We start from the raw sequence: 26,777 nt of genomic DNA on the forward strand, positions 1-26,777 counted from the left end.
CACCCCTTTTCCTACACTCCCCCTCCCTCTCCCAACCCGCCTTTGGCATCCCCTTCCTGGGAGCTGGCAGCCAATCGGGCTGGCGGAAGGGAGGCTGCGCTGCGCGGGGATTGGCCGAGGCGCTGGAGTGGCAGCCGAGCCGCCCTGTGGCCGCGCGGAAGGCCTCCCCGGAGCAGGGGAGGGGCGGGATTTCTCAGGGAACAGAGAAGCGGGCAGCGCTCGGCGGCGGCCGTCCTGAGACGGTTGGTCTGTGGCCGCGGTCCCCCTTCCTATTCCCCCGGCCCCCTCACGGGAGCCCGAGGCCTGCCTGGCCGCCAACTCGTCCGCCCAGGCTCGGCCCGGCCCGGCCTTCTGCCTTTTCCTCAGCGCGGGGATCTGGCGCCCGGAGGAGAAAGACGGGAGCCCCGGACGAGGATTCGCCGCGCCGGCTCTGAGGCGAGGCGCTCACCGGCGGCCGCGGCGGCACGCAGGTGAGAGGTGAGGGGGGGCGCTAGGCGGGGAGGGAGGGAGGGGGCAGCGCGCGCGGCGTGACGAGAGTCGAGGCTGCGGGAGGGGGGGCGCGCGCGGCTAGAGGGCGGGGCCTGGAGGCGTGTGGCGCGCGCGCTCGAGCGTGCAGGGGAGGGCGGGCCCGGCCGCCGCCTCTCTGCCAATCGCAGCTCCGGGTGCTGCCCGGCTCCGCCCCGTCGCTCCCGAACGGCCGCGGCGGGCAGCCGCGCCGCCCCCGCTGTCCCTGCAGGCTCCGCCCCCTTTGCTCCTCGCCCGCCGCGGGGGCGGGCCACCCGCCAGGCTCCGCCCCCTCCCGTCATGCCTTCCCCCTCCCCTCCGGTGGCGGCATCCGCCTCGGCCCGGCCAGGCTCCTCCCCGGCGACGCGGAGAGGCGGGGCCGAGCCGGTCCCTCCTGCCGCCGCCGTGGGCGGGCGGGCTCCCCGAGCCCATCGTCCCCAGCCGGGGCGCGGTTCCTCCCTGCGGAGTGCTGCGAGGCCTCCTTCCCCTCCCCCCGTGGCCTTTGGGGCGGGGGCTGCGGCTCCAGATGGGGAGGGGCTGCGTTCTTTGATGGGGGGTCCTTTAGCCCTTCCCCCCCCCGCCAGCATCGCCCTTGCCCCCCTTTCCTCCCCCTTTTAGACTAATTAGGAGGGGGGGGCAAAGTCCAGCACATCTGGAGAGCCACAGCTGGTCAGTTTGCTTAAATACCGAATTACAACCTCTGGCCCTTTGCAACTCCTTGGTATTTTATTATGGTTTTATTTTAACTTAATATCTGCTGTGTAGTATTGTCCACATATATTTTATATTGTTTATTTATATATTTATACACACACACACACCACACACACACAGAGGTAGTCCTCAAGTTAGACCCACAATGGAGCCCAATCATTTCCACGGCTAAGCAAAGACACTTGCTAAGTGAATTTTGCCCCATTTTACGTCCTTTCTTGACAGAGCTGTTAAATGAATCACTGCAGTTCTTTAAGTTAGCAACAGGGTTGTTAAGTGAGTCTGGCTTCTCCATTGATGTTGCTTGTGAGAAAGTTGTAAAAGAGGGTCACGTGACACGTGCATACACACACACACACACACACACGCACACAACCCCGGGGGGGACACTGCAGCTGTTATAAATGTGAGTCTGTTGCCAAGCATCCAAATTTTGATCACGTGACCATGGAGATGCTGCAACGGTCATCATAAGTGTGAAAAAAGGTCCTAAGTCACTTTTTAACGTTGTAATTTTAGTCACAAAATGAACAGTTGTAATTTGAGGATAAATATACTGATGCTTCGTTTAGACTGTATCAGTGATTGCATGACCTCTGTAGATTTATGTTAAATAAATAAGAGAGTGGGAGGAAGGCTGCTGGGCCCAAATCTGCCCCCTTGCCCTTTGGGGAAGGGGAGCTCCCGTTGCAGCTGGGGGGTGTTGTTCTTTTATGGTATGGGGGTCCCAGCCCCCTCCCAGGGCTTCCTCACTTCCATCACCGCCTGCTAAATCCCTTCTATGCTTTTGAACACAAACACACTTGGCTGAGAGACGCCCAGCCTGCTGGAAGGATGGAGCTTCTAAGCAAAAAAAGGGGGGGCAGAAACTTCCTTAATTGTTGGGGCAGCAAAGAGAAATTAATGTAGGGTATTCAAGGCAGGGGATCTAAGGATTTTCTTATTGCAATTTGTAAATGGACGGGATCTTAAGAGACCCTCTAATCTGGTCTTTCCTAAAGTTGGTGGCTTTAAGACCAGAATTCCCCAGCCAGCATCTTCAAGTTGTGGAGGAGTTCAATTCCCAGAACTGCTCAGAGCTTATAACCCATACCATGCTTTTTAGATCAGTGTTTTTCAACCTTGACATCTTTGAAGATTTGTGGACTTCAACTCCCAGAATTCTCTGCCAGCTGGCTGGGGAATTCTGAGAGTTGAAATCCATACCTCCTAAAAGTTGCCAACTTTGAGAAACACTGCAGTCTGATCTCACCCTCTCAACAGGGCCGGAATCCACTCCTCCTAAAACACACTGAGAGATGGATGGGTTATCCAGCCTCTGGATCCACCATTCTTCCTTTGATTATTTCAGTTTTTACTTTGGTAGCCGCATTTTATATGCTGCTCTTCAGGTATCCAATGCTTGGGGGGGGCACATCACTGACAGAGAGGGAGGGGAAAGGATTGGTCAGTTCTAACCTGAGCACCGAATTGCAAGCACAAGCGATGAATGCAGCGTCCCTGTGTCTGCTGGAGGAATCTTTTGAGGTGGTGGTGGTAGTCCAGACGCTCTGGCTTAGTGCAGTGTGTGGGGACACCCTTGTGAGACCTCAGTGGACTTTTGCATATCGGCTCCTTGCTGTTCAGCCCGTTGCTTTGAATCTTGTTTGACTCCCTTGTGTCTCTGCCGGGCTTTCTGTCCTCAGATGCTCCATATCGCCACACCAACAGGCAGTCCTCGGCCAGACACCAGGGTGTGCTAAAATGGGATTTACTCCTATTAAGTCTCCTCTTGAGTGTGCTTTAAATGGAATGATTCAGTGCGCAGCCTTTTGTGAGAGGCTGTTTAAATATAATAGTTGTTAGCGGTATGAAATTGTGAGGACAAGCGGCTGGCGAGCGAACCTTTTCCTCTTGTTTATTTCCTATTTTAGGAAGGCAAAGCTTAATTAATCCCCTGCTCAGAAATAGACAGCTAGCTTAGCGTGGATGAGTGAGCACCTAACATTTCTCTCGGTTATAAGATTGTGGGTTTTATTTTTTTTGTTTTTTTAACAGCTATTTTTTCTTCTTTGAGAAATATGAGATTTCTTCACGTTTTATTCTGCATTGCTACTTAAATGTGCAAGGATCTATTTGCAAAGTCTTTTGTAATGTTGTTAAGATTCCTTTATGTTTGGTTTGCCATCATGATGCTAACTACTGAAAATGCAGTAGTATTTATAGTTCCTTGGGGCTAAAGTTTCATTTTATTTTATTTTTTTCATTTTATTTATTTTGCTGCTTGGATACCAAGAAAAAATGGCTTTGATCATCTGACAAACTGTTGGGTTTGCATAAGTATATTAATTTTAATAATGTATATATTCATATCTTGAACTAAAAACACAAACTGGGCTTTATAAACCACGGTAGCTGTGTTTGACTAAATCAGACCCGAGCAATGTTTTGGTTTAGTGTAAAATACTTAGATGCAAATCTGTTGATTTAGTGGGATAAAGATAGGATGCTAGTCACAGATTATTTTTTTTATTCAAAAGGCTGTGCAATTACGAACTCAAAACTCAAGGAACTATACTTAGATGTCACTTACATTACACACTTTATGGCAGGTGAAGAGTTGTTGGACAGAAGCTTTTTAGATCTTGAAAAAAAAGTTGCATTCTGAACTTCCAATTTTTACTGGATTATATTTTACGCCTTCCAGTACATCATAAAATGTAATTCTGTCAGGTATCAGATCCGCTATTGCTTCAGTGAGCTTTTCACCCAGTCTAATGTAATGCATCAACAATAAAATTAGTTCATGCCTTTATTAATAATATGTATTTCACAGATTGATGTCATAATCCAGCTTTTTTCCAATTTATGGCATCCCAAATGTGTTGTATCAATAGATACATGGAACTGATGTTCAATATATCTAGTGTTCCCCCCCCCCAAAGCTTGGCAACTTTAAGATGTATGGACTTCAATTCCCAGAACCCTTTATGGGTACCTGAGGTCAGGATTTATCCAAGACTGTCCCTTAAAGATGTTCCAGAACTTGTGAACGTTTGAAATGTGAGTCATGTCAGAACTGGTGTGGGCAGCCAGGTTTTATGAATGGTTTCCCTTTCTTGATCGTTGTTCAGATTTAATCCAGCGATGGAAAGCTTGAACAATGAAGTCGGAACCAGAAATACACTTTACTTTTTTCCCCTTAGCCTTTCTTTTCCCGTGCATTTCCACAATTTTCTTCCCGAGTAATAAAATTAAATCTAATTCATAAAGTCCCTCCCACTTTCTTTCTGCCATGGTCCAAAAGACTGAAAGATCTTCTATGGAAATAACTCACTGGAGGGACTAACTGTTGATTATGCATTCCTTCCCTTATCAAAGTTGGACCTGAAACTTTTTATTGAAAACAGAACAGGTGATTTATTTCCCCCCCCCCCCCTGCTTTCATTTCTCCTTGAACGTTTAGATTTACCAAGTGGTAGAATGTTAGTGTATCCTTTCAAACCTCATTGAGGATTCCCTCCCCCCTTAATTTTTGGCCTGGGTTTGTATATATTTGCTATTCCAATAAATATGCCTCAGGTTTGGGGGTCAAACCACGGTAGGGAACCTTCTAGTGTCAGCACCTTCAATTTCCCCCTTACTGGTGAAGGTTCATCTTTTGACGCCAGTTGCGGCCCTATCTGAACCGGGATGCCCTGTGTACGGTCACTCATGCGCTCGTGACCTCTCGCCTTGACTACTGTAATGCTCTCTACATGGGGCTTCCCTTGAAGACCACTCGGAGGCTCCAACTGGTACAGAATGCGGCCGCGAGAGTTGTCTTGGGAGTTTCCCGGTACTCCCATGTTACACCTTTGCTCCGCGAGCTGCATTGGTTACCAGTTGTCTTTCGGGTGAGGTTCAAGGTTTTGGTTACGATCTTTAAGTCCCTACATGGCATGGGTCCGGGATACCTCAGGGACCACCTGCTGCCGGCATCAACTCCCCTCCGCCCTGTGCGTTCCCACAGAGAGGGCCTCCTCAGGGTGCCGCCAGTCAAGGAATGCCGACTGGTGGCCCCCAGGGGGAGGGCCTTCTCTGTGGGCGCTCCGGCATTATGGAACCAACTGCCGGTAGAGCTCCGGACGGCATCAGACCTCCGAACTTTCCGTCATGGCCTGAAGACCCACCTATTTGAAATGGCTGGTCTGGCCTGACGGGGGATTATGGGTTTTAATTTGTTGTTTTAGATTTGTATTACTGTTTTAATTGGGCATGGGTTTAATCTTTTTTAATTTTTGTATTGTCTTTTTTATATATGCCCTGTGAACTGCCCTGAGTCCCTACCAAGGAGAAGGGCGGTATACAAATTAAATAAAACTTAAACTTAAACTTAAATGTTTTCTTCAGGGATATTTTCACAGATTAATTTTCATGTATTCAGTGGCTCATTAAACATGTTCAATTATTGCAATGAAATGCCCGTACATTTGTATAATTCATCTTCACTGCCGGCAGAAAGACAAAAAGCACAGTCCACGTAGAAGGAACTAATACCTTAACTCGTTAAATGCTTTCATTTTAGGTGCCGAAGAAGGGAAATAGGGTAACCTCAGTCAACCTTAAAACGGGATGGTCATTCACATAACACAGATCTGCAGACTCTGGGGCTTAAGCACGGGTACACGTATGTTAATTAGACCTAAGTATCTTTTCTGCTCTATAAATAAAAGCTGATAGTAATCAAAGGCAGATGTTGACTTCGGCGGGCACAGATTTGATTTGAGGGTGTGAAGGATGAGTTGGGGAGGTGGGGGGGGAAATCCATTTCATTTAATCCATTTCTATTCTGGCAAGCGAGTTTAAAGGAGGCCAGAGGGACGGGTGTTGGTTTCAAAAGGCTTGTTTGCTCATCGTTCTGAAAGAGAAAAGGGTTTCTAATTCTTCAGTATCCTTTCCAGCAGCTCTCTCTGCCTAATCCTGTGGGCAGTTCACTAGCAGCTGCTTCAAAGCACGCGCAAGGTGTGTGTTTCGTTGGGAGCAAAGCATGAGAGGATATTTACTATGCTTCTCTGCTGCTGAATCCAAGTGACTCATTCACGCAACTGTGGTGCCAGTAAAGCGTACAATAAACGCTTTAGATGCAATTAAGGCTCTCTCTCTCGCTCTTCTGACATGTTTCAGAATTAATACGCCAAGGGAAGATGATGCATTGCTTAATTCGCTTCTGTTTGGCCTCTTGAGCCACACGGGTTCTTAGATGCTGCAGATTACAATCGAGATATATGTGATTCTGGAAGTTGAAGCCCACAGGTCTTAAAAGAAGTTGCAAAGGACGGACACCCTTCACTTAGATCATTTAAGGTTGAGAGGGGGTGGCTGATTGCCTTTCCAGGTAGTCCTTGACTTAGAACCTTTTGTTTAGTGACCGTTTGAAGTTACAACAGCGCTGAAAAAAGTGATTTATGACCATTTTGCACACTTAGCGATCATCGCAGCATCTCCATGGTCACATGATCAACATTCGGCCACTTGGCGACTGACTCAAATTGATGATGGTTTCAATGTCCTGGGGTCAGGTGATCCCCTTTTGCGACCTTCTGGCAAGCAAAGTCAATGTGGGAGCTCAACAAGTGTGTTACTAATTCAACTAATTACTGATTTAAGAGCCGTGGTGGCGCAGTGGTTAGAGTGCAGGACTACAAGCTAATTCTGCTGACTGTCAGCAGTTCGATTCTCACCAACTCAAGGTGGACTCAGCCTTCCTTCCTTCCGAGGTCAGTAAAATGAGAATCCAGATTGTTGGGGCAGCAAGATGCTGTAAAGCACTGTGAAGGGGTATATAAGTGCTATTGCTATCTATCCTCTATCTGTGTATCTGGTGGTACAGTGGTTAGAATGCAGCATTGTAGGCAAACTGCCCACAGCCAGGAGTTCGATGCTGACAGGCTCAAGGTTGACTCAGCCTTCCATCTTTCCGAGCTCAGTAAAGTGAGGACCCAGATTGTTGGTGGCCAAATGCTGACTCTATAAACTGTTTAGAGGGCGCTGTAAAGTACTGTGAAGCGGTATATAAGTCTGTGCTACTGCTATTAACGGCAGTGATTCACTTAACGATTGTGGCAAGAAAGGTGGCAAAACGTGGCAAAGCTCCCTTAATAACTTTCCCCCTTAGTGACAGAAAGTTTGGTCTCAGTTCTGGTCGTTAAGTCGAGGCCTATTTGATCCCTTTCCGTCTCTCCACAGGATTCGTAGCGCTTTCCTGAGCATGAATTCAGAATGAAGCGGCGAGTGGAGGAACAGGAATCGCCCGTCTATGCGTCCCAGCAGAGGCGCATCGCCAGCAGCGCCGAACCCTTCCAGCACCAACATCGCGTGCTCGCTCCGGCCCCCCCTGTATATGAATCTGTTTCGGAGACCATGCAATCCGCTACCGGGATCCAGTACTCCGTCACTCCCAGCTACCAGGTAAGCGCTGAAGTGACTCCTGGGAGAAGGAGCTGCACAACAGCGAAAAGTTGTGTTTGTTCTTCTGCCTTTGAGAAATCCTTTTAGACAGTTCAGCTAATAGCATCACCCGAATTTCTTTTTTTCCCGCCTCAACTGAAAGGAGGATTCCTTGCGTGAACGTGGGCGGGGTCCTGCTGGTCCCTAACCTCTGTGCCTTTTCTTCCCTCCACCTCACCAGGTGTCCACGGTTCCTCAGAGTTCCAACAGCCATGGACCCGCCTTAGCCACCGTCCACAGCGGGCACCACCACCCCACCCCCGTCCAGCCCCACGGGAGCCAAGTGGCGCAGAGCCACGCTCACCCGACTCCGCCAGCAGCGCCAGTCCAGGGGCAGCAGCAGTTCCAGAGGCTGAAGGTGAGTCTGGCCGGAGGGGCATCTTCAAACTCAACCGTAAAAAGAAATTCCGTGGGTTTTGTGCAGGTTTGTTGAGCTGCGTTTTGATGTGTGGCGATTGTGCCTTTTGTTCACGGGTGAACTATTGGTGCTTTTTTGATGAGTTTGTTTTATCCTTCCCCCCCCCCCACACACACACACACAAAGCCACATTGGATATATTTGTTGGTTTATTCGTTTATGTGCTCCATTTTACATTCTACCCTCTTCATACTTTTAGGTGGGAAGCCAGTAAAGACACAGCAGCATTGATTCACTCCACTCCTCCTTCCGTCCTCAGTGGTGTAGAAAATGAAATGGCTGCTTTGGCTGCTAACAGCTTTGGAAGACTTTGTATTTAGCTTAACATTTAATCACTTAATCATTTTCCTAAACGCTTTGTGCTGAGCAGTGCAAAAAGCATTAAAGCTTTGGAAGCAAAGCCAGTTCTGAATGCTTTGAAGAGAGTGTATCTCTAGGAGAACATTAGCATACCTCGGAACCATTCCTTTTAATCTAATAATAGACTTAAATTGAGATTAACCTTTTAAATTTAAGTTTATTACACCTCATTTCTTTTTTATCAGCCAAACCAATCTTCCTGATCCCACGGATGTTCAATTCTTTTACTTAAAATTTGTTGGGAACTTGCTGCTTCATAAATGTTTTTAAGCCTTTAGTTCAGTTTTGAACATTTAAATAAGGTTCACTTTTATCAGTATTCTATCTGGACTAAGTTTACTCTTGAAAGCGTGGAGATGAAATGTTGTTGGAAAGGGGTGTTTTCAACTTGAGTTATTTTGGCTGCAGGTGGAAGATGCTCTTTCCTACCTTGACCAGGTGAAGCTGCAATTTGGTAGCCAGCCTCAAGTCTACAATGACTTCTTGGACATAATGAAGGAGTTTAAATCTCAAAGGTATACGGAATGGCTGCTTGTCTACGCTGGTTTTTATTTTCCTTCATTTGACGGGCATCCAACCGGTAACGAACAGTAGTGAACATAAATGTAGTCTAATGCATAAAACTTGACCAATCTTATAATAATTTTCTCTTATCCCCAAACACTAATGTCTGCCTAGGGTTTCCTGTAGTTATTTTCCTCCGTGGCGGACTATAGAATCTAGTGGGCTTGTGGCCATAAGGGATGCATCTGAATACGGCTCGTCTTTGACCGTGTCGGAATTTGTGGCAGGTCTCTGACCTCTTTCTTTTCCTCCCTGCGCAGCATCGACACTCCCGGGGTGATCAGCCGTGTCTCCCAGCTCTTCAAAGGCCACCCAGATTTGATCATGGGTTTCAACACCTTCCTGCCTCCCGGCTACAAAATCGAAGTCCAGACCAACGACATGGTGAACGTGACCACCCCGGGGCAGGTGCACCAAATCCCAGCCCACGGCCTCCAGCCCCAGCCGCAGCCCCAGCCCCAGCACCCGTCTCAACCTTCGGCACAATCCGCTCCCACCCCAGCGCAGCCAGCACCGCAGCCCCCACCCGCCAAGATCAGCAAGGTCAGTGCAAGCTAAGTAGGCGGGCTTGGCTTAGAAACGGGGGAAGGGAGGGACTCAAGCCACGAGGGTTTCTGGGCATCGGAGGTGCTGACGAAAGAATGGAATATGGGATGGAAAGTAGAATAGAATAACGAGGAGGGCCTTGGAGGTCATCTAGTCCAACCCCCCCCCTGCCCAAGCAGGAAGTGCTCTTGAAGGACAGGCGAAGACCCTAACAAATGACATTTAAGGGCGGAGTTTACAAAATAGCTGGAAGATTTACAGCAGGGGTGTCAAACCGCTGGCCCAGTGGGCCGGATGCGTCACACAGAAGCCGTGTGCACCCCGGCTTCAGCCAGGGGGAAAAAACCTCATGATACGTTGCGACACGTCATGTGACGCAATGACTTTGACACCCCTGATTTACAGGAAGTCCTCAGCATGCGATCACAGTTGGAACTAGAATTTCTTTTGCTAAGCAAGGGCGGTTCTGGAGTGAACCACACCCAATTTTATGACCTTTCTGTTAAGCAGATCACCACGGTCGTTAAGCAAATCCATCTTCCCCCGTCAGCTTGGTTGTCGGAAGCCGGTTGGGACGGTCATAAAAGGCTGACCCTGGGATGCTGCATCTGTCGTAAATGCAGATGGTCCTCGACTTACGACTACAATTGAGGCCCAGATTTCTGTTGCTAAGTGAGACATTTGCTAAAGTGGATCTTGCCCCGTTTGAGGACAATTTCTTGCCACAGTTGTTAAGCGAATCACTGCGCTGGTTAAATCAGTAACATGGTCATTAAGTGAATCTGGCTTCCCCCGTGGACTTTGCTGGTCAGAAGGTCGCAAAAGGGGATCAGGTCACACACAAACACACACCCACACACACACACACCCAGAACACTGCAACTGTCGTAATACGAGTCAGTTGCCCAGTGTCCGAATTCTGATCATGTGGCTATAGGCTTGCTGCATTGGTCCCAGGTGAGAAAACCACTCACGTCACCTTTTTCAGTGCCAGTTTAATTTCAAACAGTTGCTAAGCAAGCTGGTGTAAGTCGAGGATTCCCTGTAGATGCCGCTTGCCAAGTGCCTTAATTCTGATCACGTGACCCTGGAGGTACTGCGGTGGCCTTAAATGTGAGGACTGGTCCTAAGCCAGTTTTTTTTTAAGTGTCCTTGTAACTTCAAATGGATGCTAAGCAGATGGTCATAAGTGGGGGACTGCCTGCAGTTACCTACCTCTGTCCCAAAGCCACCCTAACCCTTTGGCTCTGCTTTTCCAGCCCTCCCAGCTACAGGCGCATACGCCCGCCAGCCAGCCAGCCCCTCCCGCCCCCTATGCGTCGCCCCGCTCTCCGCCGGTCCAGCCCCACACGCCCGTGACAATCTCTCTGGGGACGACCCCGTCCCTCCAGAACAATCAGCCCGTCGAGTTCAACCACGCCATCAACTACGTCAACAAGATCAAGAACCGTTTCCAAGGGCAGCCGGACATTTACAAGGCTTTTTTGGAGATCCTCCACACCTATCAGGTGAGTCAGCCAGCTGTTCCTTCCAGAGGTTGCTCTGAAATCGGAGAGCGGGGGGGGGGGCTGTTGAGCAGAAGAAAGTTTGTTGGTTTTTTGGCAAAGCAGGAGGAGTTTTGTCGATGGGCAGTGGGACAGAGAGTAATGCCTGCTTGGCGATAAATAGTTGGAATTTGCTGCTCTGGGTTTGCTGCAAGAGTGAAGCTTTTTCCACAAGTGTAAAAAAAAATAACCCTGAAATAGATGCAGGCGGAGCTAAGGAAAGGTAATTTGCCTCTCCAGTGTCTGCTTTTTGGTGACAACTCTGGGGCAAAGCACAAACTGCCTCCAGTGTCTTTTTCAGCGGCTCTTCTTTTGAAATCTCCAGCTGGGGTGTCCTCATTTTTTTAAAAAATATTTTTTTTAAGGCTCAGAGAGCAGAAATGGCTGACGAAGGGCAGCTGCCTTTAAAGTTGCCCTTCCTTCCTTCCTTCCTTCCTTCCTTCCTTCCTTCCTCCCTCCCTCCCTCCCTCCCTCCCTCCCTCCCTCCTTCCTCTGTCTCCTAACAGAAAGAGCAGCGAAATGCCAAGGAAGCTGGCGGGAACTACACCCCGGCGTTGACTGAACAGGAAGTCTATGCCCAAGTGGCGCGCCTCTTTAAGAACCAGGAGGACTTGCTCTCCGAATTTGGGCAGTTCTTGCCAGACGCAAACAGCTCAGTTGTGAGTGATCTCTATTCTGACAACTTGCATTGACTTCCAGTTCCCGGCAATCCACTTCCGGGTCAACCATGGGTTCATTTAGTTTAGTGACCGCTGCAAAAAAAAAATGATTGTAAAATTGGGTCGGTCTCATGAGTCGCCCTATTTAGACCATCACGAGTTTTTTTTATTTTATTTTTTTTATTTTAGTATATTGGTAAAATTTATTGGCCGCTCATCTTTCCAAAAGGTAACTGGGTGGCTTACAGTCATAAAAGACAGATCTACATTAAAACGCAAATAAATTAAAACCACAGAACATGTGGGAAGGGCGGGGGTGGAGGAGGGTGGGTGGGTGGGATCTGTTATTACTCAATCAGCCACTTCCACTGTGCTGTTTCCCCATTGGGCCTCAAACCAATGGCCAGAGCCAAGTCTTTAGGGCCTTACGAAAGGATGGGAGGGTTGGGGGGGACCAGATGTTCCAGAGGGCAGCAGCCAAAGCAGAGGAGGCCCTCCTCCTGGATGCCAAGGCCAGCCGGAATAATCAGGCTGACGGGACCCGCAGCAGGCCGCCTCTGTTGGCACGTATGGGGCAGGCCATTCCTGATGGGGTGAAATGGTCCCTCAAGTAACCTGGACCCACAAGTTACGGCTGTGATGGGCCAGCTCTTTTGCAGTCATAACTCGAGGAGTATCTGTATATGACCTGAGCAGAACGTGACCCTAGGGTCAAAAATCATTTTTCGGATGGCCTGCATTCATAGCCTCTTAGCTGGTTAATTCTTGTGAAACATTTTTACACGTTCTCAACACAACCTCGTTTGTGCTTCTTTCCGATCAGCTCTTGAGCAAGACCACTGCGGAGAAAGTGGAGTCCGTGAGAAACGACCACGGAGGCACCATTAAGAAGCCTCAGCTCAACAGCAAGCAGCAGAGGCCCAATCAGAACGGCTGCCAAATCCGGAGGCACGCCACCACGGGGGTCACCCCACCCGTGAAGGTGAGGACCTCCGTTACCACTTTCACCTCAAGGCTGCAGCTGGTGGCAGTTGCACAGTACTTGGCTACAAGCACTTAGCAAATAAAAACAATATATGGCATGCTAATGTTCCGCCCTGATTTTCTCCCGCTAATAATATAGTGCTTTAATTTTAGGAACTAGTTAAGAACACCTAAGGGATCTTTAATGTTATAAAGCTATATTTTCTACAGCACTTTCCCATTTTACCGACGCTACTGAGTTAAGAATGTCAGTGGGATAGACTGCGCTACGTGAGGCACACCAGAAACTTAATTTCTTAATAGTTCAGGTCTGGTCTGGCCCCTGGAAAAGGGAATGGGAAAAAAGTTGTAACCCCGAGTCAAGTAGGGAACAACTGATCTACAACTGCAGTTTTTTTTTAGTTCCACGTTTAGGCTGTCTGGAGTAATAATTTAAATTTAAATTGATTACTTAATTACTCCGTATTTCCCAAGGAAAAGGTGCAGAGAACTATAACCCCTGTCATTCAGATTTTGCGTCCCTTAATTCAGGGGTCTCCAACCATGGCAACTTTACAACTTGTGGACTTCAACTCCCAGAATTCCTCAGCCGGCACAGCTTTAGCCTGCCTTAATTAACAAACGCTTGTCCTATCAAAGTGGTATTGATAACTGTGCAGTTATTCCTCTCCTGTTGTTTAACTACAAGGTAGCTCAGCAAATTTAAAATGTGTTGTGGTAGATGTCACTTATTTATTATTTTTTGGTGGTGGGGGGTTGTTTGCGTGCTCTCTCTCTCTCTCCAGAAGAAACCAAAGCTTAATTTGAAGGACCCGTCCTTTGCAGAAGCTGGCAAACATGGGACAGAGTCTCTGTTCTTTGACAAGGTAAGAGCGCGGATCAGACCCCTTTGCCTTGCTTAGCAAAGGAAATTCTTACCTCAATTGTTGTAAGTCGAGCATTATTTGTAAGACAGAAGTTGAGTTTATTTTTTATGACGTTTTTCAGCTGTTCAACGGTTTACTGCATGTAGGGGTTTATCTGGGGTCCACAAGGGATTATATAGTTTGGGTCGTGATGCATTTCCTCCTTGCCCTTTGGCTCTCCCTGGAATAAATACACCCATTTCCCAGCCCCACCTACATTGTGACTGTTGGTTGGTTAGCTTAGAATTGTGCTAATGGGAGAGGGTTGAAATTGTTCCTTTGCGGGAGAGGCTCACCACCTCTTTTCCAACTTTCTCGTCCTTTTTCTCTTCCGGTTCCACCGTTCAGGTCCGCAAGGCGCTGCGCAGCACAGAGGCCTACGAGAACTTCCTCCGCTGCCTTGTCATTTTCAATCAGGAGGTCATTTCCCGAGCTGAGCTCGTACAGCTGGTTTCTCCATTTCTGGGGTAAGCGGGCTTAACTGACTGGCCCTTTAGTGTGCTGCCTTGTGGGCCAGACGACATGCAGCGGGGGACTGAAAATAAGCTGCCTAAAGTTGCTTGGATAATGAAAATGGGCAGGAGGTAAATTTAATAAATAAATAATACATAAATCAACAGGCGGAGGGCATCATGCTTGTTCCCTCTGCCAGCCAGCTCAGAGTTCAAGGAGTAGAGATTTTTCTTTCCCAATTATTGGCGAGGTCTGTGGTACCAGAATAGCAAATTTCACCACCGAAGGGGAAGGGAGGAATGTTTTAAATAGGCAGAGGTTGCATCTTTCTCTGTGTAAGATCGTTAACAGCCCATCAAACGTTTAAAACCTCCTAAGAAACATAAAAATCTCTCTGCCCCGGCAATGCTAAGCCAGTGTATTCTGTCTGCATTGGTTTTCATTTTGTTCTTTTTCAGAAAATTCCCCGAGTTGTTCACTTGGTTTAAAAACTTCCTGGGCTACAAAGAATCCGCACATCTGGAGAGCTTCCCGAAGGAGCGAGCTACCGAGGGGATAGCAATGGAGATAGACTATGCTTCGTGCAAACGGCTGGGCTCCAGCTATCGAGCCTTGCCTAAAAGTTACCAGCAGCCCAAATGCACAGGCCGGACACCCTTGTGTAGGGAGGTAAGCTGGCCATCTTTCCCTCCTTTGGGGATGAGGATGCTGCTGAAACCTAGCAAGAGTGACGTGGCCTCCAGGGATTCTTCCCTCCTCCCCCCCAAATAATTACAGGTAATCCTTGGTTTATGACAGCCATTGGGACTGGAATTGCTGTAACTAAACAACACACGGTCGTTTGACCATGTTACAGCAGTCCTGGTGGTGTGGTTAAGCAAGGACCTCGCTTGACTTGAGACTTCTGATTTCCTGCCGTCTTCCCCATTGACTTTGCGGGAAGCCGGCAGAAATTGTGATCATGTGATCGCAGGACACTTCAGTGGCCAGAATCCCAAGGACCTGTCGCAGGTCCCCTCGTTCAGCTCCGTTGTAAGTTTGAACAGTTGCTGAACAAATGGTCATAAGCTGAGGATTCCCTATATTGATATTACCACTTGGCCTTTTTCCTGTATCCCCTGGGCTCCATTACTAAACTGCGTGGAACTGATGAGAGCCAGGAGTCTGAAACATAGCCAGGGAAGACGTGGAGAAGACCAGCAGGATACCCAAGAGACTTAAAAATGACCAGTGAAAAGGATTAAATCTCTCTATGAATGTGAAGTTCCTTCAGTGGGGGATACCCATAACATGAGGTCTTTATTGAATGCATTATCAGGTTGGGCTTAAAATTCCCTTTTTAAAGCCTGGCCCACTAGGGCAGGGGTCCCCAACACCCAGTCCGTGGACCAGTAGCGGGCCGCGACATGCCAGCAACTGATTCACATAAACAAGCAAAGCCCCATCCGTGGGGTGCAGGTAGCACACAAAACCAGGCATCCTCCAGTCCGTGGAAGAACCTCTCTCCACAGAACCGGTCCCTAGTGCCCAAAAGGTTAGGGACCTTTGCACTATGGGATGTGCTAATAGTATTCCCGTAGTATCTCGGCAGCAATCCCCTTTTCGCCCACAAGGGGGCATCCTTGCACAGCAGGCCATTCCCTTGTGATATTTCCTGATGATTTTCAGACCAAGCCGGCCACCGAGTCAGCAATGTCCTCTCAGCAATCCGATCAGCCTTTTTCCACAGCTGCCAGAATAAGGTTTTATCTCGTCGGCAGCAACAGTCTTCTTTCTTTCTCCCCTGCTCAGGTTTTGAACGACACCTGGGTCTCCTTCCCGTCCTGGTCTGAAGATTCCACGTTTGTGAGCTCGAAGAAGACCCAGTACGAAGAGCACATCTACCGATGCGAGGACGAACGGTTTGAGGTAGGTCAAAGAGGCCTTCAATTTCCAGGTACGGTTATCAGGGGACTCATCTCGGATGGCAAATCAGAGTATTAACAACTGGAAGAATGGGCACCAGGCAGCGTTTCCCGATTGGACAGCTCCCGGCTACAAGCAGTCCTTGGTTTAGCGACCACAATCGAGCGCAAATTTCTGCTGCTAAGCGAGACCGTTGTTAAGTGAATTTGGCCCCATCGGGTGACTTTCCTTGCCAAGTGGATCACCGCACTTGTTAAGTTGGTCACACAGTCGTTAAGTGAATCTGGCTGGCTTCCCCATGGACTTTTGCTTGTCATGAGGTCAAAAAAAGGGATCACGTCACACACACACACACACACACACACACGGGGACACTGCAACCCATCGTAAATAAGAGTTGTCAAGCCTCTGAACTTTGGTCACATGACCAGGGAGATGCTGCGGTGGTCGTAAGTGTGGGAAAATGGTCATCAGTCACTTTTCCCAGTGACAGTCACAAAATGAGAGGTGGTAAATCGAGGACTACCTGTACATTTGTAATCAAATCCCACTTGGGAAGCTGAAATGCAGCCTTTTCCTGCAATGCTATGGAATTTTCCCAATTCAGAGGGTTAACTAGCGTTATGAGCTCACTTCGTTGTTAGCCTGGCTAATTGAGCTTTTCTTTCCCTCCCCTTTTCTCAGCTGGATGTGGTCTTGGAGACCAACCTAGCCACCATCCGGGTCTTGGAAACGATACAGAAGAAACTCTCCCGCTTATCGGCGGAAGAGCAAGCCAAATACCGTCTTGACAACACCTTGGGGGGCTCTTCCGAAGTCATCCACCGCAAAGCTCTGCAGAGGATATACGCAGACAAAGCTGCCGACATCATCGACGGCCTTCGGAAAAATCCAGCCGTCGCCGTCCCCATTGTGTTGAAAAGGTATCCATTTGCTCATCTGATCAAGCCACCAGATGTCCTAAACCAGGGGTGGGGGACCTTGAAGACTTGTGGACTTCAACTCCCAGAACTCCACAAGTCATAAAGGAGCCATAGTTTTCCCCCATGCTGGCTCAGGAATTCTGGGAGTTGAAGTCCATAAGTCATAAAAGAGCCAAGGTCCTAAACAAAGATGTCTCTCTCACGCCCCCTCTTTTTTTTTGGTCTTCCGACCTAGGTTGAAAATGAAAGAAGAGGAATGGCGGGAAGCCCAGAGGGGATTCAACAAAGTGTGGCGGGAACAGAACGAGAAATACTATTTGAAATCCCTGGACCATCAGGGCATCAACTTCAAGCAGAACGACACCAAGGTCCTGCGATCCAAGAGTCTTCTGAGTGAGATTGAGACCATTTACGACGAGGTGCGTTTGAGGTGCCTTTCTCTGCCTTCGCTCAGGCCATTCTCTTGGAGTCCGCTTTGGCTTCTCCCTGACCACTTGCTGAGAAGAAGAAAGTAGTTGGTGTTCCTAGGACTTCAGAATTCGTTGGAGGGGCTCCAGGCATCTGCTTTTTGAAGGCTTCGTACTTCATCATAAATTCAGTAGACTTTCCTTATGCGATTGAATGGTAGCTTCCGTTTTTCTTCTTTCCATTCCTTCGTGCTTCCAGAAGGAACTCGAATGACATTCCTGGCCCTTGGCTGATAAATCTGTTATTGAAAGGTGTCCAGCCTTAGTTCTTCTCCAGGAAGGGCCCACTTTCTGCCCTATTCCCATTTGCTACAGGCAGATGAAGGTGTCAATGCTTCCAAGAGTTGAGAATAGTGGGGCACAATAAGCCAGAGGTCCCCAACCTTTTGGCTACCAGGGACCGGTTCTGTGGAGAAAGGTTTTCCACGGACCAGAGGATGCGTGGTTTTGTGTGCTGCCTGCATCTCGCGGATGGGGCTTTGCTTGCTTGTGCGGACCGTTTGCTGGCATGCTGCGGGCTGGTACCGGTCCACGTTTCGCTTCTCATCCAAGAAGTTTCTTTGCCTCTGACTGGATGATCTGACTGGATGGTGGAGGATGGAAGTCAGACCTGAAGAAGCTTCTTGGCGGAGAAGCAAAACGTCTTCAAGGAGAAACGAGATGACCTGGATGGCTGAGAATCTCCATAGATCTTCCAGCCTTGTTTGTTTCTCGGGTTTTTCAGAGGCAAGAACAAACATCTGAAGACAACACCGGCCCTCACCTGTCCCTGGCTTACGAGGACAAGCAGATCCTGGACGACGCGGCCTCCCTGATCATCCACCACGTGAAGCGTCAGACGGGCATCCAGAAAGAGGACAAGTACAAAATCAAGCAGATCATGTACCACTTCATCCCGGACCTCCTTTTCGCTCAGCGAGGGGAGCTCTCCGACCTGGAGGAGGAGGAAGAGGAGGAGATGGATGTGGACGAGAACTCGGGGGCGGTGAAGAAGCACAACGGGGTGGGGGGCAGCTCCCCCAAAGCCAAGCTACTCTTCAGCAGCACCGCCGCTCAGAAGCTGCGCAGCCTGGACGAGGCCTACAACCTCTTCTACGTCAACAACAACTGGTACATCTTCCTGCGCCTCCACCAGATCCTGTGCCTGCGGCTGTTGCGGATCTACAGCCAGGCGGAGCGGCAGATCGAGGTGGACAGCCGGGAGCGGGAGTGGGAGCGGGAAGTGCTGGGCGTGAAACGAGAGAAGAGCGACACTCCGGCCATCCAGCTACGCTTGAAAGACCCTCGTGAGTGGCGCTCTGGGGCGGGGGAGACGTTGGCTGGCCTTGGGGGAGGGTGCTGCAGGTGGACCCCCAGCCCGGCCCAGGCTTGGTCCTTTAGTTAAGAAAGGCCCCCGGCTCCCTCTGTGGCCGAAAACTCTACGCTTTTACCAAAAGCCAAGCCCTCTGCTGTGATCTGCATGGCTTTTAGTAAAAGCACAGGTAGTCCTTGACTTACGACCACCACGGAGCCCAAAATGACTGTGGTTAAGTGGGGCTTGCCCCCATTTTACGACTTTTCTGGCCACGGCTGTTAAGTGGATCTGGCTTCCCCATTAACTCTGCTCGCCTAACTGGCAGGGCTGGCGCTTCCCTTGCAAGTCCTTCCATTGAGTATGTTCTGCCCCTCTCTCCCACTTCTGCCCCCTCCTCCCTCCCACCCCCCCACCCCCCCAATTTTAGTGGACATCGAAGTGGAAGACTACTACCCTGCCTTCCTGGACATGGTGCGGAATCTCCTAGACGGCAACATGGATTCCTCCCAGTACGAGGACTCGCTGCGCGACATGTTCACCATTCATGCCTACATTGCGTTCACCATGGACAAGCTCATCCAGAGTATTGTCAGACAGGTGATTCGGAGGGGAGGGGAGAGGAGAGGGAAAGGAGGGAGAGAGGAAAGGGGAGGGGGAATAGGGAGAGAGGGAGAAGGGTGTGTGTGTGTGGGGGGGGGGTTATGTGTGTACAGTAGTTGAAAGAGAGAAGGGGGAAAGCAGTGCCAGAGATGGCTGCTTATCGTCTGTATAAGTCTACAACTTCAAAAGTTGACGCCCCAGCAAGAAGCCGGGAGTCTTCATGGCTTCAAGGACCTTTAAGGGGGGAAGGCACCATTTGCCCTCCCCAACCCTGCACCAGGCAAGCCATGGCCACTGCTGGGCTGCGCCTCATGGCTGTAGAGACTGGCTGCTGGAAGCAGAGCAGCAGGGCAGGACAAGGCCGCGTTGGTGGCACAGAGGAAGCATCTGCTCAGCTTCCTGCCCTGATGGCCCCGGGGCCGAGGGAAAGAGGTTAGAAGTTCAGCCGTTGGAGGTGGTTTTGCCTAGACATGTGTTGCCTGCTGGCACGGCTGGCCTCAGGCGCAGCATCTGTACGGCTGAAGGAAACCTGCACCTGGTGCTTGAGCTTCCCCCCAAAAAAGCATCTTAATGTTCTTTCTCTCTCTTTTTTTTTTTAAAAAAAAATTCAGCTCCAGCACATAGTGAGTGATGAAATCTGCGTGCAGGTGACTGAGCTCTACTTGTCGGAGAGCCACAACGGTGCAACGGGAGGGCTGCTGACCTCACAGCCCTCTCGCTCCCTGGTGGAAACGGCCTATCAGCGCAAAGCCGAGCAGTTGATGCAGGATGAGAACTGTTTCAAGGTAACCAGGGTTGTTGGGCCTGCTGGCCTTGGAAGAGCAAAGGCATGGAGAGGGAGGGTTGCTTATTAGAAGCGGGGGGGGGGGCGGGGGAGGGAGGGGTAGGTTGGTCTTCCTACAAATCTGCAAAGATGCATTTCGTATTCCCCAAGTCCATTTTATTTCATGCGGCCTGTAGAGATGCAACTTTTGGGGCTGCATCAATGAAGGAGATATCAAGGATTTTCTGGGCAACTTTAACTGCAGTCACTTGTCTCGAGCAATTACAGAGCGCCAGATTTTTGTGGGAACTTGCACGCTTCGTCAAAGGCAGGAGTTGGGTAGAGGGTGGGGTGATTTTTGATCAGTTTTTCTTCTCACTGGTGGAAATATGACTCCAGGTTGCTTGGAATGATTTATGACTGGCAGAAGCTGGGAGAAATCTGCTGTTCCTCCTACTTTCGATGTGCCATTTTTCCTGGAAGCTTTTCAGCTTCCTCTTCCCAGTGAACAAAGCCCTCTTCTCTCCCTCCCCCCCCCCCTCCACTCCCATCAATCTGAGCTTCTCACACACAAAAACACTCATACTACAACTTTCCTCTTGGCTTTATTAAGCTGACAGTCTGTTCTCTGCTTTTATCGTGGGTTATGACTTATGCCAAAATCCTTCAGGGTAAAATACTGCAACTGTCTCTTGACGGAAGCTGCGTGCCAGCGATGAAATTCATGGCTGCTTGGGGCAATCCTGACTTCTGGCTGCCTTTTCAAACCGAACCCTTGGCTAATCTGAAGCGTCGGCTGTTTTCATAGTGCCCTGTACAAAGCCAGCTCGTGATTCACATCACTGATTTTGGGAAGCCTGGTTTTTTCTTTCTTTCTTTTTTTTTCAACGACCATTTGGCCAGCAATTTTGACTCTCTGTGTTTTGTTGGGTAGATGATGTTCGTTCAGAGCCGAGGCCACGTTCAGTTAACCATTGAACTGCTGGATACAGAAGAGGAGAACTCTGACGATCCTGTTGAGGCAGAGGTAAAAGGGGGTTCTGGTCAGTTAGCGGTTTTACAGTCTTCTTGTGCCCAGCCAGGCAAGTAAACATGCAAAGCCCAACCCAGCTGGGATGGCCTTGGGAGGAAGAGCTACAGACTAGCCCCCAGAAGGAAAAAGGGGCACGGGAAGCATCTCCGAAAGGATCTTCTCAAATTTTGTGGAAAGTAAAAACAAAGGAAGGGAAAAAACGCTTTCAGGCTTGCAAGCTTCTGTTGCTATAACTTTGCAATAAAGGTGGTGTTAGAATTCCTCATACAGCAGAAAAGCTGTTTTCCCCCTCCCTCCCCCCTCCCCTTTAGGAGTTGACTGACCGTCTCTTGGTTCCCTTTTCAGCGTTGGACGGATTACGTGGATCGCTATGTCAACTCTGACTCCACGTCTCCGGAACTGCGGGAGCAGCTGGCCCAGAAGCCGGTGTTTCTGCCCAGGTGAGAGAACACAGCCCATCCTCCACCCGTACTGAAAGCACCCATGCGCTGTTTTGAGGCATGCTTTGCTTCTAGCCCTGCTCCCTGCTCTGCTGGGCTGGGGAGGGAAGAGGGAAATGGTGGAGTCCTCGGTGCTTTTTGAGTGTGGTGGAAGGTTGTCCGGATTCCCAGGAGGGAGGAGGGGCTGCAAGGAGGAGGAGCAAGGGTTTAGATACTTGGTGTCTGAGAAAGCGGGTGAAGACAGCTCCTCCTCAAGAGTTCCCAGAGACTAGGTTTTTCTTTTGGTGCAAAGATTGTTTGGCCAGATTTCTGTCTTGGGGGTGAGGAATAATAAAGGAAACAGCTTGTCTGTCTTGCTTTTGGGAACCCGAGCCCAAGCTTGGCGGTTCTCCCGCAGACCTTTAGATAAGCTCTTCAGTGTTAACGAAACTTCTGCAGTCAAACCACCAAGCTCAGAGAGCGCCGAGGATCCCACAGCTCAACCCTGAGCTGCAGAGAGCCTTTGCTTTCGTCATGGGTGGCCAGTCGGTAGCTCAGTGGCTCAAGATGGCACCCAGATGCTCCCAGGGATGGCCTCCGGATGGCCCTCTGCCTTCCGTGAGCCAAGCCTTGACCCCCTCCGGCAGAGGGTGGGGCGTTCAGGCAGACCCTAACTCCAGCGGGGGCTCTCCGCTTCTCAGGAACCTGCGGCAGATCCGTAAGTGCCAGCGAGGTCGGGAGCAGCAGGAGAAGGACGGCAAAGAGGCGCTGGGCAAGAAGCCCCTGGAGAACGTGGAGAGCTTGGACAAGCTGGAGTGCAAGTTCAAGCTGAACTCCTACAAGATGGTCTACGTCATCAAGTCGGAAGACTACATGTACCGGAGGACCGCCCTGCTGCGCGCTCATCAGGTGGGCCCAGGAGGAGGAAGCCAGGAAGCCTGGTCCTCTTTGGGGGGGGTGTGCATCTAGGGAAGGTGGTTGTTTGGGGGGAGGGGGCTGGAGGTGGGGAAGAACCGTTGGATGGGGCTGACATGCGCAGCGGTCAATCCGAGCCAGACACGAGAGCAGGGTGGGGATGTCCACCGCTTGCCCTTTACTCTTTACTCCCACATACCTTTGGGGGGGGGAAGGGGCTCCTTGGAATTTAAAATCGCCCCGTTTTAGGCCTCACGCAAGCGCTGCCCCACGTTTTTTGTCTTAAAATGCAAGGTGGAAGGAGATGGATGGATAGACAGAGAAAAAAAGAAAGAGAAGCAGAAAGATGATCGTCCCTTTGGATGATCACCATCAACCACACGATCAGAAAAGGCTTGTTCTGCCCTAGTTAGGATCTGGTCCATGCCTGACTGCTTGCAGGGCCCCCCCACCACCACCAGGGTGTCCATCCAGGGGGGCATTTTTCCAAGATGGCCACCCTAACTCCCTCCCCCTCCCACAGTCCCACGAGCGGGTCAGCAAGAGGCTGCACCAGCGTTTCCAGGCCTGGGTGGACCGGTGGACGAAAGAGCACGTCACCCGCGAAATGGCGGCCGAGACCAGCCAGTGGCTCATGGGGGAAGCCCTGGAGGGGCTGCTGCCCTGCACCACCACCTGCGAGGCCGAGGACTTGCATTTTGTCAGCATCAACAAATACCGCGTGAAGTACAGCGCAACCTGTAAGACGCCCTAAACGCCGGGAGGGGGGAAAAGAGGGAAACCGAAACGTGTTTGGCTGGAGGGGAGGGCAGGAGCGCAGCCCCCCCTCCCCTCCCTTCCCGCGGGAGGGCGTGCGGGCGGCGCGGGGCAAATAAAAGAGGGACGGCTTCCTCTTTCCCCGCTTCCCCCTCCTCCGCGCGGCTCCGCAACCCGCCACTTCACTCCGACCGGAGACGTCCCCGGGCCTGTTTCCCCATCAGTCTTGTGGAACCGAAGCCGGTCCAGCAGCCGGGAGCGCTGACGTCGGGCCCGAGGCCGGCGCGGGAGGTCCGGGAGGCGCCCGAGGGAGACGCACCTGGCCTCTGTCCACCAGCAGCAACAGCAGCAGCAGCCACAGCCCTGATCTTTTAGGGGCTGGCAGTAGCTTGGCGAGACTTGGTGCGTGGCATACACCCCCCCTCCCTTTATGACCCCCTCCCCATCTCCTCCCCCCCCCCCCGGCCTGCCTGCCTCCCGAAAGACAGGAGGTTTCAAGCCAGAATCTTTGAAGGAGCACCAGAAGTGCTGCGTCCCTCCTCTCCACGGGACTCGGCGGCAGACTTTTTGCCAAACTTTTCCGCCGCTTTCCGAGTTCTGCAGACTGAGCAGGGGGTGGGTGGGTCAGACCCATCGGCGCCTGGGGGGGTGTCTGCCATTTCGACTTTTCCTTCTCATCCGTTGCGTTCCTGTGACTGGGACTCGTCCGACGTCCCTAAACCGATTTAAGATCAGTCTGTTCTTTCTAGTGCCAGTGGAACTCTTGTTTTATTTGGGTTTTATGATGACGATGACGATGACGATGACTATTATTACATTTTGTACCTGCTTGTTTTACTAGGCTCTTAGTGCCGTGCACCAGCTGTCCACACAAACACACTCTTTCTCTCTGTCTCTCTTTCTCTCTCACACAGACACACACGCACACAGACACACAAAAATCTGCTCAGTCACACATGCACGCTTTGACAATAGCAGCCACAACCAATTTTAAACCGGTTCTTTCTCCTCCGCTCCCCCTTCCTGGTTTTTTGGTGTTTTTTTTTTGTAAATAAATGTATATATTTGTCGATTTTTTTTTAATTAAAAGAATAAGTGTGCTTAATGTGCTAGTACAACTCTAACTAGCCTTTTTTGAGTTACCAGATGGTTTCAGGGTTTATAGTGTTTTACAGGCGAGGGCGGCCAAGTCATTTTATTACACTTTCTACCAAAGGGAGTTTTCATTGTAATGTTTTGTGTGAAGGTTTCTCCTTTTTTTTTCCTTTTTTCTTTTTTTTTTAGTAAAAATAAATGAAACCCAACCCACCACCACCCCAGCCAAAAATCATAATAAATGGAGAAGGATCTTAATTCTTCCTGGGAAAGAGAGACAGGGCTTGCCTGCCAGGTCTTCCAGCCCAGCCAATTCACACTTTGGGGAAACTGAGCCTGGCCTCCCTCGTTGAGGAGGATTTGCGCTTTTTTGTGCAGATTTCTCCGCAGCATTGGGGAAATAAAACGCTGTAGGGGACAAGCCAGCATTTAACAGACCTGCCTTCCTCTGCGCGTCTGGGTGGAGACGGGTCCCGAAATATCGAAAGAGGCTGAGATGAAAGACGGGATTTTGGCTTTTGAGCTGGGTCTTGGCAAAACGACCCTGGCAGCTTGTGAGCAGCCGTAAGATTGGCGGCCTTGTGCTTTTCAAAAAGATGGGCTTCCCTGCACATGGGGTGTTGGTTTTTGCTTGTGCAAACACACGCACTCACGCACGCACACACACACACACACTCAGTCCAGCAGTCTCAGAACAGTCTTGTGATGGTCCAAGGCAAGCAGACGGAAAGGAGGAAAGACATCGGCAGGAATTCTCTCACGCTACTGGAAAGGGGGGGGAGGTGGAGTTGGTAGGGCAGGGAGGGGGAAACGCCCCAGGGAAGAAGACAACACAGCAGCAACAGCAGCTCCTCCGAGCCAGAACCCAATAAGCAAAATCTTGAGTATGCCAGCAATAAACTAACCTCCCCCCACACACACACTCCCGCCCGGCCCTGTTAATAAAAGAGGTTGGGAAGGGGCTTGGTGGGGGGGGGCGGGGATTGGCAGGGGCCATTGCGGTGTGCCCTGCTCAGCTTGTGTGCTTCTTCCCTCTGCTCCACTCTCAGAATCCTCTCTGGAGCTTCTGTCCCTCCACTCCCTGGCGGGCTGTCCAAACGAGAAGGTCTTGGGCGAACTGCTTCTGCCCTGGTTTTCTTCCATGAATTTTGCCCAAGATTCTTCTTGAGCCAGGCAGAAAAATTGTGATTTCCCAAGTGTGGGAGGGGACAGAATCGCCTTCAACCGTACCAAAAAAACCCCCCAGATCTCTCTCTAGTGGGGATTCCCAATGTTGCTCTTCCCCCTCTCCCCTGTTCCCATTATCCTGGTGTCTGACATCTAAGATTCAAGGTGCAATCCTGGCCTGTGCCAACAGCAACACAAGGTGCTCCTTCTGATTTTAATATGGCTTTCGTATTCTATAATGTGCTGCTTCTTCCTTCTTTTTCTTCTCTTTTTCTTCTTCTTCCTCTACCCTTACTTTTCCTTTCCTCTTCTTGTTATCCTCCCCCTTCTCTTTCTTTTTCTTCTCTTCCTTCTCCTTTTTTTGCCATCTAATTCATGTGATGATTTCTATACAGATGTTGTAAACTTGACTGTAGTGCAGTATGTCCATTAAACTATCAGGGCTAGTTGTGTGCCAATATGGGTTGTCCTTCCTGATCACTCCTGGTCAGCCACAAAGGATCTGGGCTGTCTTCACAGACGGTATCTCCAAAGACACCTAGTCAGATCTCTTCATTCTGATGTGGCGTCTCTGGTGTGTGCAGAAGGTTGGCATCAGCCCGGATTCCCCTCATGGTTCAAAAGCTACGGTAGATTTTGCAAAGAATGGCGGAAGCGCTGGTTCCGGTCTCTCTGCTGCTGAGATAGAGGCTCGCTTATTTCTTCAGTTTGTTGATGTTGTTATGGCCGTCCACTCCAAGAGGTTCTGTTGGTTTTTCCCCCCGCCTCCAAACACGTGGACGCTTGGTAGATGGTGCCAGGCTCCAGGTCTAGAAGTCAAACACCCACCTAAGACTGTCCTTATCTCATAAAGCAGGGGTCTCCAACCGTGGCAACTTTACAACTTGTGGAGTTCAATTCCCAGAATTCCTCAGCCAGCATAGAATTCTGGGAATTGAACTCCACAAGTCGTAAAGTTGCCACGCTTGGAGAGTCCTGTCGTAAAGGAAGGAGAACCAGCCCAAGAAAAGGGTCCCAAATGGTTTTCCTTTGCTCTTCTGGGAGCTATCCAAGGTCCTGCAGCTTGTCCCTGATATTTTACTTCCCTGACCCAGCTGAGAGATTCTCCAGCATTCCTTCCTTAGATCTCACAAATGTAAAACAGGCAAGGAATTTTTCTGGCATCCTGCCTGTTTTTTTATAATGCTGGGGTAGCTGTCTAAATAGTTATATGCAGCCACACTCACGGCATAGCAAATCTGAGCTTGGTTGCAGATGTTAGATAATACTTCTGTGGTGGGGTGCTGTTGATACTGATCGTCAGGCACTGATGATGTTGCCT

The 26,777-nt window shown here is 50.1% G+C and overlaps 1 protein-coding gene across 3 annotated transcripts; it reads left to right on the top strand.

Moving 5' to 3' along the window:
* The first annotated feature begins 125 nt into the window (after positions 1-125).
* Positions 126-25,902, top strand: SIN3A (SIN3 transcription regulator family member A). 3 transcript variants are annotated; one of them, XM_081337598.1, is made up of 22 exons: positions 126-470; positions 6,847-6,956; positions 7,426-7,647; positions 7,868-8,044; positions 8,873-8,979; positions 9,289-9,571; positions 10,834-11,082; positions 11,625-11,777; positions 12,601-12,759; positions 13,547-13,627; positions 14,015-14,133; positions 14,578-14,788; positions 15,911-16,027; positions 16,709-16,947; positions 17,183-17,366; positions 18,139-18,700; positions 19,136-19,305; positions 19,920-20,093; positions 21,006-21,098; positions 21,450-21,544; positions 22,225-22,432; positions 22,962-25,902. In XM_081337598.1, exons 3-22 carry the CDS (start codon positions 7,459-7,461, stop codon positions 23,190-23,192), a joined length of 3,801 nt encoding a protein of 1,266 aa, XP_081193724.1. In that variant the 5' UTR covers positions 126-470; positions 6,847-6,956; positions 7,426-7,458; the 3' UTR covers positions 23,193-25,902. The 3 variants fall into 3 exon arrangements, with proteins under 3 accessions (XP_081193724.1, XP_081193723.1, XP_081193725.1); XM_081337597.1 differs by lacking the exon at positions 6,847-6,956; XM_081337599.1 differs by lacking the exon at positions 6,847-6,956 and having other exon boundaries at positions 13,550-13,627.
* The last annotated feature ends 875 nt before the right edge of the window (positions 25,903-26,777 follow it).

This window comes from Vipera berus (assembly GCF_964194415.1).
Source record: "Vipera berus genome assembly, chromosome: 12".
NCBI lineage: Eukaryota > Metazoa > Chordata > Lepidosauria > Squamata > Viperidae > Vipera > Vipera berus.

Coding starts and splice junctions, on each gene's coding strand:
- SIN3A (XM_081337598.1), top strand. CDS start 7,459: ATGAAGCGGCGAGTGGAGGAACAGGAATCGCCCGTCTATGCGTCCCAG. Junction 7,648..7,867: donor CCGTCACTCCCAGCTACCAG/GTAAGCGCTGAA, acceptor CCACCTCACCAG/GTGTCCACGGTTCCTCAGAG. Junction 13,628..14,014: donor AGTCTCTGTTCTTTGACAAG/GTAAGAGCGCGG, acceptor TCCACCGTTCAG/GTCCGCAAGGCGCTGCGCAG.